General features: G+C 42.2%; 1 protein-coding gene across 1 annotated transcript in view; it reads left to right on the top strand.

Annotated features, from left to right (window-relative positions):
• The first annotated feature begins 10,750 nt into the window (after window positions 1-10,750).
• Window positions 10,751-13,463, top strand: part of LOC100755363 (zinc finger protein 420) — a 39,498-nt gene continuing 36,785 nt past the window's right edge. Inside the window, 1 exon segment of the mRNA XM_035438794.1 lies at window positions 10,751-10,924. Within this exon segment, the coding sequence (XP_035294685.1) occupies window positions 10,859-10,924 (66 nt within the window). The 5' untranslated portion in view covers window positions 10,751-10,858.

The raw sequence follows: 13,463 nt of genomic DNA, 5'->3' as shown, positions 1-13,463 counted from the left end.
TTAAAACTTAACAGTGTAAAGTATCCAAAATTAACAATCATAAAGGTAAATATAAGAAGATATGTCACATCTTAACTATCTATTTTAACTAAACCCTAAAGTCATCTGAGAGAGGTGTCCAAGCCTAAACACCTCCTTCCAATCCCAACCATAAACAATAGGAAGCTATCCCTAACTAGGTATATAACACTATCCTAAGTGACAACAATGGGGAAAGGGGGCATAGCATCCTCCAAGTTACTTCTTGCTGAAATGGGACGATGATAGTCATGTGGGGTCCTGTAGGAAGAAAATGTTAGTATAGTGAAAGTCTTGAATGAATTGTATCCAGTCCATGTTAGATGGGAGTCACTTGATTGAAGATCTCACTTGAAATTCTCAACTTTATTGAAGTCAGTACTCGAACCTCTAGCCAGAGTGTCAGTTGAAATGGAGCAAGTTGGATCCAGTGCAGTCGAGGAGGTTTGGCCCATTTTCTTTCCAGGGTGTTCAGGGATTGCTGACAGGCAGGTCTTCATTGGCTGTGTGGGACTCAAACATAAACAGCAGAGAAATGTTTGCTTGTGTATGTACAAATGCTGGGGAATGCAACCATGAGAGCATAACAATTATGAGAGGGTGTACACTTTGAGAGAAATATCCAAGAAAAGACAAAGACAGTCCCCAAATTCTTTTATTTTGTATTACATCAATTGGCTTCTTGATACAATACAGAAACACTAAAGTTTAGTTAAATAACGTGCTTAGATTTTAGAGGAGGAAAGTCAAATCCATCTTTAAATCCAGCATTGGTTTAATTGAATAGGAACTAGGAAATAAGGAGAAATAGAGTTCTCTGAGAGACAGCTGTAAAGTTTCCCATATGGCACGTTCCTTTTGTTTGATGGTTATAGGTACCTTTTCTTCTTAAGCATCTACCCATGCAGTGTCCTCTGCTTTCTGGAGATGAGTTTTCCTGTGAAGATAAAAGCAAAACTCTTCCCTTTCCTTTGGGGGGGGGTTATCTATTTAGTTTATAAGATATACCTTAGTAGAATACCTATCATTTCTCCTCGTCAAGAGGTTTTTCCTTTTCAACTCGAATCTTGATCAACTTTGATAGTATCCAAAGTTTTTCTTCTCCTGTAGAAATCAATGCAAAACCCCTACCCCAATGTAACACATATCCTGGTTTCCATGCAGAGGTTAGTACATCTTTGAAGCTGATTGAGTTCAGCAGTTTTTTTTTTCCGTAGTCCAGTGTCTTTCTGCAGCTGTTTGTCCTCTTTCATTGGCATTAAGAAAGTTTAGTGTTAATAAAGCATTATGCAACCTGTGTTTGGGGGGCTTAGTCTTCCAAGCTTGTTTGTTGAGCATCTCCTTAAGTGTTCTATTAGATCTCTCAACCACTGCTTGTCCTGTAGGATTGTGTGGTATACCAGTAACATGCTTTATGTTATAATATTTGAAAAATTGTTCCAATTTCGTAGAGACATATGCTGGAGCATTGTCAGTTTTTATTTGTGCAGGTATACCCATAACTGCCATCACCTCTAGCAGGTGTGTAATAACAGAATCAGCTTTTTCAGAGTTAAGAGCAGTAGCCCATTGGAACCCTGAGAATGTTTCTATAGTATGATACACATATTTCAAATTTCCAAACTCTGCAAAGTGAAAGACATCCATCTTCCAAACCTCATTTCTCTGAATGCCCTTAGGATTACAACCTGCTGGCAAATGGAGTTTGGTTATAAAAGGAACAAGTTAGACAGTTTCTCACTATCTACTTGGCTTGTTGCCAAGTGATGGAGAAGTCCTTTTTCAAACCTTTGCTTTTACATGATGTTTCTTATGAATTTCTGAGGCTTCTAGCACACTTCCAATTGATAAATGATCAATCTCATCATTGCCTTGTGCTAGTGGGCCTGGCAGACCTGTATGGGATCTGATATGTGTAATATATATAGGATTACTTCTGTTTCTGATTGTTTCCTATAATTGTAAAAACAGAGAAGTTAATTCTGTATTATCAGGAAAGAATTCTGCAGTCTCAATGTGTAACATGACTCTCTCTGCATATTGAGAATCAGTAACTATATTAAGAGGTTCTGTAAAATCCATAAGTACCATGAGAATTGCATATAATTCTGCCTTCTGTACAGATGTATATGGACTTTGAACTATTTTACTTACCTCACCTGCTTTATAACCTGCCTTACCTGATTTGTTGGCATCAGTGTAGAAGGTAAGAACTCCAGAAATGGGAGTTTGTCTTACAATACGTGGAAGAATCCAGACTGTCTTTTTTATGAATTTAATTCTGTCAGTTTTGGGATAGTTGTTGCTAATTGTTCCCAAAAAGTCAGTAAGAGCTATTTGCCAATATTCATTATTCTTCCATAAGGAGGAAATTTCTTCATTAGTTAAAGGTATTATAATTTCTACTGGATCTTTTCCAGTCAGTTGATGAAGTCTTAATTTTCCCTTTAAAATCAAATCAGAAATCTTTTCTATATATGTGTTTAACTTTTTATTCTATTTATGTGGCAGAAATATCCATTCCAATATAGTGTCTTCCCTTTGCATCAGAATTCCAGAAGGGTATTCTCTGGATGGCAAGATAACCAGAATACAGTCGAAATCAAGGTTCATCCGATCTACATGTGCATCCAGTATTCTGTTTTCTACCCATTGTAACTCTTTTTCTGCCTCAGCAGATAATATTCTCAGACTGTTTAGGTCCTTATCACCTTTAAGGGCGATTTTTAAATGCTTTAAGTCATGTCCTTCTACACCAATAATCGTCTGTAATTGAGAAATTTCCCCTAATAATTTCTGAAGAGAATTAAGAGTTTGATAATGATCTCTCCTAATTTGTACCTTTTGAGATCTGATTCTCTGTAAGTCTATCTTGTAATCTAAATAGTTAATAGAATCTCCTCTTTGTATCTTTTCTGGGGCAATCTGTAATCCCCAACGAGGCAGAACTTCCTTCATCATTTCAAACATACGTTCCAAAGTTTCCTTATTAGAATCTGTCATCCATGTAATGATAAACAAGAGATTGTGAAAATTTCTTATGAATTATTTCCAAAGGTTGCTATACAAAGTGCTGACACAAAGTAGGACTATTTAGCATTCCTTGTGGCAAAACTCTCCACTGGTATCTCCTAACTGGCTGTGAATTATTAAGAGTTGGTACAGTAAATGCAAATTTTTCTCTATCATTTTCCTGTAACGGTATTGTGAAAAAACAGTCTTTTAGATCAATGACTATGATAGGCCATCCTTTAGGTATTAAGGAAGGTAATGGCATTCCAGGTTTCAGAGAGCCCATTGGTTGAATTTCCTTATTTATGGTTCTCAGGACTGTCAGCATTCTCCACTTACCTGACTTCTTTTTGATAACAAATACAGGAGAATTCCAAGGACTGGTAGATTCCTCTATATGTCCAGCATCTAGCTATTCTTGTACTAACTTTTCTAAAGCCTCTAGCTTCTCAGAGGTCATAGGCCATTGTCCTACCCAAACTGGTTCATCTGTAAGCCATTCAAAGGCAGGGCCTTTGGCTTCTCTGAAGGTCCATCATTTGTACCTAGTTTCTGTACAGCATGGATGGTTGGTAAACGTTTTCCATACTGTCTTACCAGATCTTTTCTACTATCTAAAGATTGTACATAATTTGTATCTGACATTGGAGGAATATTAATCTGAGTATTCCATTGCTGTAAGAGATCACGACCCCAGAGATTTATAGCTATATCTGCCATGTATGGTTTCAGTATCCCTTTCTGTCCTTCCGGTCCAATGCAGACCACTGAGTTAACACTCTGTCGAACTCTAGATAGAGTTCCAATTCCTAAAAATTGTACATTTGCCTCTCTAAGAGGCCATTTCTGAGGCCAAGATTTTTGGGTAATAATAGTTACATCTGCCCCAGTGTCTACTAAGCCAGAAATAACTTTATTATTAATTTTTACTTTCAACTCAGGCCTTTTATCATTAATAGAAGCTTGCCAAAATATGTGTTTCTCATTTTGTCCATTCAGACTTGATTCTTCATCACTATTCAAACTACCATCTAGAGCAGTATCATTTTTCACAATAGGCAAAGAACTATCTATTGGTCCTGTGAGAGATTTTCTCCCACTGCTACTGGGAATGATCTGACCTTTCTCAAAGTGGGGGACTTCTTGAGGCCCCCCTCGGGGTTTCCTGACCTTAAGGGGTTTCCTTGTATGTCCCTGGTCGATCTACATTCATTGATCCAGTGTCTGCCCTTACCACATCTTCTACACAATCTAGAAGGCAGTGGACTTCCATATGAGGCATTGTTAGAATTTGTTTGTCTACAATTTGTCTTAGTATGTCCCATTTTACCACAGTTGAAACATCTAGGTTCCTGGTGCCTTCGTGGTCGCCAGGGGAAGGCTCTTCCTACCCAAGGTTCTGGTTCAAAGTAGTAGTAACCTCTAGCCTCTTGGTACCTATGTTGACCTCTGTAAGGTGCTTCTCCTTGCCAAGCCCTTGCATCCTCACCTCTAGAACTTTTAATCTCCTGTTGCCTTTTTAAACCTTTCAAAATGGCTTCTCCTACCCAAGCTCCAGTGTTTTGCACATTATAGTCAATGTTGGCTGCATACAAAACCCATTCTTCTATTGGAGCTGATCTGATCTTTAAAGGCAAAAGTATTCTTTTGCATATTGGGTTTGCATTTCCATAAGCTATTGTATATATAATTGATTGTCTTGTTTCTGGATCTGTTACCTGTAATTCTACTGCCCTAGTTAACCTTTGCAAGAAGTCCTGGAACTGTTCTGTAGGTCCCTGTTCTATTCTGGTATAAGCTTCTAGGCGTTCTCCTGGCTCACGAACCTTATCCCAAGCATTTAATGCTGCTTTCCTGCATAGAGACTGTATATCGTCATCATATTCAGCCTGAACCTGTGGGTCAGCATAAATACCCTGACCAAGAATCTTATCTAGGGGGCTTCAAAACCTTCCTTTATGCCCTGATGCTCAAGGAGCTTTGCCTCTTCCCTTACTAATGCCTTCCACTGGATTTGGCATGAATTCTCAAGTACAGCTGCTACCAATCGTTCCCAATCTGTGGGTGTCACCCTGTTAAAGGTTGCCCATGAATGTAATAGCTGTTTTACGTATGGGCTATGGAGACCATATGAGACAACTGATTCTTTAATATTCTTAAGATCCTTCAGCTGTATAGGTTGCCATCTGTCCATGAGGGTGTTTCTTAGAAGCTGGCTTTTCTACCATGGTAGCTGGGTACACTAATGGTGTATGAGTAACAACCTTAGAAGAATAGTCACGATACCTGGGTGGAGTAGGTGCCTGGGATTGGAGTGATTCTGCTTCGGAGGCATCCCAATGATCTTTAAGCCTAGTAACGATATCCTTTTGAAAAGTTTCAATCTCCTTAATCATAAAAGATTCCAAGCATGTTAGTGAATCTGTAAATTGCTCTAACTGCTCATTTACATGTTTTTCTAGGTCTTTAATATGATCATCCTTAGGCAGCATCTGGATGGCATGGAAATTGCCTTCTAGGTATTGGAGTCTAGATTTGAGGTCATGATTTGCTGATTTTGAGTACTCAGCAATCAACCGTATGGACCTATGTAATCTGTCAGCCCTGTACTGTAAATTATCTTCCAAACATTCAAATCTAGACTCAAATTTGTGATCTGCTACCTTAGATGCTTCAATAATTGATTGAATGACATTGTCCAATTCTTTAACCCTATCCTGGGTATTTTGCACCTTTGCATCTAGTTGCTGGGTAACATTGCCTATCTGAGTTTCTAGCTGGCTACAGATAATCTTCAGCTCATCATGGTCTTCCGACAACCTAGCCTCTAAGTCCTTAGACTTGGAGGAGCTCTTTGTGTTTATCTTATCATAAATAAGCTGCATCTCATCAGACAGCTCTATCTTTAGTGTATTGGACACAGAGCCAAGCTTATCATCCAATTTCTGTTCCACTTGCTGCACAATTGTGGTCTGACCTAATCTGTTCTCCAAAACCTCACTGCGTAAAGCTGTTATTTCCTGTAAGTAGGTGGTGAGGTTATCCTTATCCCTATTCCTGAGTCCTCTGGCTAGTAATATTATTTGTTCCAGCAAGCTAAATGCCATTACAGTATATAGGCTGGTAACTGGCAGATTAACATCCTCCTCAAACATTGAATTCATGTAATAAGCAAAAATATTACCAATTTTAGCAAATGATAAATATTCCGCCATAATTTTACCTGATTTCTACTCCAGATGCAGTAACTATCTTTGACCAGTGGGTGGCACAGGTGTTCAGTTAGTCCTCGGCATTTGGCAGTGGTGGGTGGCAGCTGTGGAGAGAGGTCACAAAAGCGGCTGCGCTTATCTTAGAGAGTATACGGCCTTTTGGCCGCAACCACTGAGTGAAGCACGGCTTTAAGGCCACTGCATGGACCCTGCTGAAAGCTGAGACCTACTCCAACTCAGTTCAAGGGCTGGAGGCCTCCAGGTTCAGGTAGGCAGTCTGAGCTGGTCCCAAGCACACAGTGGTAAAACTGTAGGAGGTCTGTGTGAGTCTCCAAGCTGGGAGCAGCTCAGCGGCAACGGTTGGCTGGGAGCCGGGAATACCTGTGAAGAGAGGGACCTTTCCCCACCAAGGCCACAGGCCCAGTGGGACCCACAGCCTGTCCCAAATGGGGTGTAGGTTTCCAATATCCCACTCCTTACACCAGATATAGTGGGAAATTACCAATACAGAGTCAGGTAGAAATATAAGGGTATTTAATAGGGAAAAACCTTACTTACAGAGCAACCTAGCCAGTCAGTGTGGCAGCAGTCTGTCCAGCAAGTACCAAAGTGAAAGCGAAAGAGAAACTCAGTCCCCTGAAAGCCTCATTCTACATCACCCTGACCATGCCCTCGAAAGCATGGTCAGGCACAGCTGTAGCCAGCCCCTAAGTAGGCGTGGCAACAGCTTCCGCTACACAAGTTCCTGGAAGATAAGTCCCAGCAACCCTGACTCCCTGGCCCCCACCCAGAAATATGCAACAGTGACCATCTGCTTGTTATGATCTTACTATCTGCTGATTTGATTTCTGTAACTTGCTCATGTAGTCATTCAAGGTCTACTTTGAGGTCACTTTGACCACCTCATCTTGGCAGAGTAGAGCAGCTCTTATGGTTTTGCCTTTAAAAGCCCTTCCTTCACCAGGCTCTGGATGTGTGTCTCTGATTTTGGTTAGAGATTTGCCCTGCTAGCAGTTATAATAAATATGCTTAATTTATAATTTAAATTGAGTCTGGGAGTCTTTTCCTGGTAGTCTTGAACTCCATAACACTCACCATCATCAATTACCCCAGTAAAGCAAAGGTTCACTTTAGTGCTTCTGCCTTCTTGTTAGTCATGGCAGGTTCTTCAGCCCCTGCTAAGAACCACAGATTCCCAACTAAAAATATGCAGCAGCCCCAGTAGGGTGGTGAGTGAGATTCAAACTTCCCTCTGGAACTTCACATGCCAGGGCTCCATCCTCTGCCTTTCTTTCAACATTTGTGTCTTTCAAACTCCCATAGAATAGCTCACCAAAATTTAAACACTCAATGGATTTTTCTAACCCAAAGTCCCAAAGTCCTTCCATAATCCTCAAAACAACAAGGTCACGTCTGTCCCAGCAACTCCCCACAATCCTGCTACCAACTTGTGTCCTACTTAGGGTTATTATTTCTTTTGTTTGTTTTGTTTTGTTTTGTTTTGTTTTGAGACTGGGTTTCTCTGTGGCTTTGGCGCCTGTCCTGGAACTAGCTCTTGTAGACTAGGCTGGTCTTGAACTCACAGAGATCCACCTGCCTCTGCCTCTCGAGTGCTGGGATTAAAGGCATGAACCAACACTGCCAGGCTTAGGGTGACTATTTCTATGATGAAACATCATGATCAAAAGCAAGTTGTGGAATATAGTAGGCTTCTGTAGAGTGACAGAGCTTAGAGAATGAATCTTTACACATAGAAAGGGGGGTTTTGTAGAATGACTTCCAGACTGTAGTCCAGCTAATCCAGTAATGACTAACTGTGAATGGAAACTCCAAGAATCCAGTAGTTGGCTCAGTTCATAAGGCTGGATCTCTCAGCTGGTCTTCGGTATCTGCTGAAATCCCAAAGAAGTAGGCACCAATGCCAGGGAGGGAATGTATGTGCTAGCAAGGTAAGAGCCAGCAGGTGAAATGCAAACGCTTCTGATGTCCATGCCCTAATACAGCAGTGTTTCCTCAGCCTTCTGAATGTGGCAACCCTTTAATACAAATCTTCATGTTGTGGTGACCCTCAACCATAAAATTATTTTTGTTGCTACTTCATAATTAATTTTGCTACTGTGATGAATCATAATGTAAATATTTGTATTTTCCAAAGGGGTTGCAACCTACAGGTTGAGGACCGCTGTTATATAGGCTTCCAGCAGAAGGTGAGACCCAGATTAAAGGTGGATCTTCCCACCTCAATATCTGGACCAAAGGCGTGTGTATTCCTACCTCAAAGGTCTGGACTAGAAGTAGATTGATCTATCCACTTCAAACCAAACAAAAAAGTTCTCACACGCTCACAGGTGTGCCCTCTGTTGTAATTTAAGAAAAGTGGTGCTCGAGAGAATTGATGCCATGTGACAGTATTCACCCAGAGGTTTTTTTTCTTTTCTTTTCTTTTTTAATTAGGGAAAGTGATCACAAAAAGGGCAAAGGGAAGTGGGGAGGGAGAGGGAGATAGAGATAGATACATAGAGAGGGGAATGGGAAGTGGGCAGGGCCCTTTTAAAAGGGAACACAGTGAATATGCACAGGTGGTGTTCTTAGTGGCTGCAGCTGAGTGAGGGCGTATCCTGCCAGACACCTGAGGACAGGTCAGTACAGATGCCTGAATACTAACTCCCTCCATTACAGTTAATTCCAGATGTAGTCAAGTTGACAACCAGGAATAGCAATCACAGGAACAAAAGGGTTTATTTGACTTATATGTCCTGGATTACTCTCCATTTGAGGAAGCCAAGGCAGGAACTCAAACACGGTAAGAACCTGGAGGCAGGTTCTGATGCAGAATCTATGGAGGGTTTTTTTCTTATTGGCTTGCTCCCCATGACTTGCTCAGACTGCTTTTCTTTTCTTTTTTGATGCAAACTGCATGAGGCTTTATTGTTGTTTAACGAGCTAACCCCATGTTAGCTCGGGTCTTTCATCCACCGCCATGGCAATGGCTAGCAAAGACCTCAGACTGCTTTTCTTAGAGAACCCAGGACCACCAGCCCAGGGATGGCACCACCCACAATGGCATGGGCCCTTTGTGGGAATCCACAAAATGGACTTCATTTCATTTTGACTTAAGGTCAGAGATTTTTTTTTGTTTTATTTTATTTTTTTTTGTTTGTTTGTTTTTATCTGCCATTGCTCCTTCAAGGTCAAACTGCAGAATGTTTGGCCCAAGATGTGCCTATTGTTTATCTTACCTTGACAATATGATGTCTGGCCAAAGATGTGAATACAACAGGATGCTTGGCATAGAATGTGGTCATTACATGTCCTGCCTGAACAACAGAATACTTAACTCAGGAGATAGTTACTCCTTGTTTTGGGTTTTGAGAAGGTAATTGTGCTTGCTTGTTCTTTGTATTTTGTTTGGTAAGGAAGTCTTTTATATTCTTCCCTTCTTTTGATGGGAGTGTAAAGAGACTAAAAAATAAACGTGGGTGATTAGTATTCGTTGGATGCCCACCCGACTCTTTGTCTCTTGCCTATTCCTTTCCTCAGTCCACATTCTCCCCTTTCAGGTTTGAACAAGGGCAACCACAGCCCTCCCACATCAATTGCTTATTGGGAAAATATCCTACAGGCTTGCATATAGCCCGATCTTACAGACACATTTTCTCACTTGAGGTCTACTCTCTGATAACTTTAGCTTATGTCAAGTTGACATAAAACTTCTGGTGATAAAACAAAAAAACAACCTGTGCCCTCTCCCTCCATGGTGTCCATCTAGCCTCTTCCTTGCAGTGAGCTCATTTTATATTCTTAGAAATACCTTTCTGATACTTTTGTGCTAAAGGAAGAATCATTTCTGTGTTCTGAGATGGGGGAGTAGAGTGAAGTTCAAGTAAAAACAACAACAAAAATAAAAACTGTTTATTTAAATACACACAGGAGCAAAGTCAAGAATAGATTAAGACCCATGCGTGGTGGGACACACCTTTAATCCCAGCACTGTGCAGCCAGAGACAGGCGGATCTCTGTGAGTTTGAGGGGTCTACAGAGCTAGTTCCAGGACAGGCTCCAAAGCTACACAGTGAAACTCTGTGGAGAGGGAGAAGGGGGAGGAGGGGGAAGAGGGGGAGAAGGGGAGGAGGGGGAGGAGGAGAGGAGGGGGGAGGAGGAGGAGGAGGAGGAGGAGGAGGAGGGGGAGAAAGAGTTTTGCTTTTCGCATAGATATGGTAAAATAAAATTGAGTCAATGTTAATTTTTTTTTTCAATCCTGCTGTAAGATTCTAGGTACACCTGAGCTTTTTAAGTCACGACATATTGATCAGAGTGAGAAGTAAACGTTACACACATTTCGGACTCAGCATTCCCTCAAAGCCCTTTGTACTTCAGCGGTTTTAAAAGCAGCTTAATTCTATTGATAGCCCGGTGGGAAACAAAAGGTACCTCTCGGGCCCCTTAGGTTCCGGCCGCCCTTCGCATAGACTTGTGGGAAATGTATTCTCTCACCGTGACGTCAACGAGACCGGACTCTGCCGCCTGTGCTTCCGGGTCCATTCTGCGTTTGTGTTTCTCACAACTCTGCGTCTCTCTCAAAGTTGGGAGAGTGTGGCTCGTGCTCCGCGTTCGACATGGAGGTTGGTCAAGGGTGCAGCGCAGCCTTGCGAGCCCAAGGGCCCGTGCACCGGGGCGGGCAGGTCCGGCCTGGCGGGAGCGCGGGGAGGGCTGGGCGGGAGCGCGGAGAGGGCTGGGCGGGAGGCGGGGAGAAGCTCGCTTGGGCGAGCGGTGCTGCTGGTACAGGCTTGCTGCTCCCCAAGTGCTGGGGAGAGGGCGGGCGGATGGTGCGGGCAGTGAATGATCGGTTAGGGACCTGAGCCAGGGAGAGCCGACCGACCTGCTTGTGCAAGAACGGGCAACGTGCAAGGTCCAGGATTGCTGGAGCAGGGTGGCTTACCCGCCTGCTTGTGCGGGAGGCGGTGGTGGGAGCTCACAGTCCAGCTTGGCTGGGCTAGCGAGCCGCTGATACTTCTCGCCTTGCTGTTGTAAGATTTCTCAGGACATCTCGAGCAAGGGGGTCCCCGGGGGGGGGGGGCTTGGTTTCTGGTTCCTCCTGTGCTCGATAGCCGGCCTGGGGATCTTGGTTTGAGTTGGCAGAAGTTCATAAAGCCCCTGGTCTCCTGGACGGAGAATTCTGCGGGAGAGTTTGGTGTGGGGGATGTTAAAGTCTCTTTTCTTCTGAATAAATTAAGTTTTCAGGACGGCTCACTTTGGATAGGAGTCTCTTATGTAGATCCGCCTTGACCTGAATTCTCACACTCACAAGAGGCAGAAAAATACCCTAGACGTCTGAGCTTTACACTTTGCAACTGATCCTACTTTGCAGGCGGGGGTGGGGTGGGGTGGGGGGTGGGGAGGGTGGGGGGTGGCGCTAGAAAACATTAACCACATCCAGTCCCAGCAGAGACTGCAATGCCAGCAAATTAGACGCCTTTTCTGAAAGGAGAGATTAGTTGGTGTGGGTTTTGTTAATGGAGTGGTCTTGAATCTCTCCCGGGTGTAGATATAGGCTTGTCTACATTGCTCTGTAATCTTCCAACCTTGCAGTGTCTAGAAAGTGTGAAACCAGCAAGTCTGGATTGTCTATACAGTTATTCTTGGGGGGCAGGGAAGGGTTGCCCAAGTATTTATTTAGTGTCAGAAAGATTAAAAGATGAAGTTGATCTGTGGTGATTTGTATATAGTGGACTGCTCACCCTTTTTTGTTTATTTTTTAAGACAGGGTTTCTCTGTGTTACAGTTCTGGCTGTCCTGAAACTCACTCTGTAGACCCAGACTGGCCTTGAACTCACAGAGATCCACCTGCCTCTGCCTTCTGAGTGAGTGCCACCATGCCTGGCTTCATCCTGTCTTTTGTGCTGTTTTATATTTTGTCAGGTGTGGTGGAACACAAACTGAGTGTTCTAGTGATTGTTTTAAGTTGTTTTTGTAGTTTGTACTGTGCTTAAATTGATTGTTTCTAGAAGTTTTCTGGTAGAATTTTTGCAAACTTATATGTATAACATCATATCATCTGTAGGTAACAATAATTTGACTTCTATTGTATCCCTTTGATTTTCTTATTGTTCTTTATTGCTCCAGCTAGTACTTCCAGCTGAAAAGGTTTGGGAATCATGGGCAGCCCTGTCTCATTCTTTATTTTATTGAGATTTCTTAGAGTTGTTTTGCTCCACTTAGGATAATGTTTGCTGGGGGTTTGTCATACTATGTTGAGGTATGTGCTTCTGCTTACACTTCTACTCTAATGTTTTTATCATGAAAGCATGTTGGATTTTGTAAAAGGCTTCATCCTCCATCTATTGAACTGAGCATGTGATTTGTGTCTTTAAGTTCATTTATATGATTTAATTATATTTATTGACTTATGTATGTTGAAACAACTTGTTGTAACCCACCTTTGTGGGGTTCAGTTGGATTCAGCTGACTTTGCCAGTTCCTACCAGAGAGGGGGGGAGTGTGGATTGAGAAAAGGGAGGTAAAGATGCTAAAGAAAAGACAGATGCTAAAGAAAAGGATAGAGTCAGGAGGGTAATCCAGTGAATACAGAACATCCCAAGCTTATTCTTCAACATTCTTAAATACCCCAACCAAAAAGGGGAACATGGCAAAAGACTTCTATCAAGATGCAAGGAAGAAACAGGCTTTCTTCCTTAATTCTCCAAACATTTGATAACCGCTCCTTAGACTAATTTTCTCATTATCTGGCCTTGGGGGTCAAGAGTAATCACACCTCAGAGCAAGTCTCTTGTTATTTAGATAAGACATCCATGACCAAGACTAAACATCCTACAGAAGCCATGCCTTAGACCTCTAAGTCTTATGACTTTAAACTTGGAAGAGTAAGGATAGTTTTGAAATCTGTGACCTTAAGCCAAGATGAAGTGAAGCCATTTTTATGACCCCCAACAAACAACCCTACATTTCCAGGATAAAAGCAATTTATGCCACCAGGACTATATATGCCTAGGGTTGGTTCCACCGACAAAGGGTTTGGTCCTCCCACATCATCGTTAATCAAGATAATGCTCCACAGGCTTTCCTAATAGCCAATCCGGTGGTGACGTTTTCTCTTTCAGTTTCCTCTTAGTAAATGGCGTCAAATTGACAAAAGCTAACCAGTACAGCTCTTTAGGAGAGATTTGGTGAAAGTGTGGAATACTGTCTGTTACTTTCTTCAAA

Source organism: Cricetulus griseus, chromosome 2 (assembly GCF_003668045.3).
Source record: "Cricetulus griseus strain 17A/GY chromosome 2, alternate assembly CriGri-PICRH-1.0, whole genome shotgun sequence".
NCBI lineage: Eukaryota > Metazoa > Chordata > Mammalia > Rodentia > Cricetidae > Cricetulus > Cricetulus griseus.
This window is presented reverse-complemented; position numbering and strand designations above follow the sequence as displayed.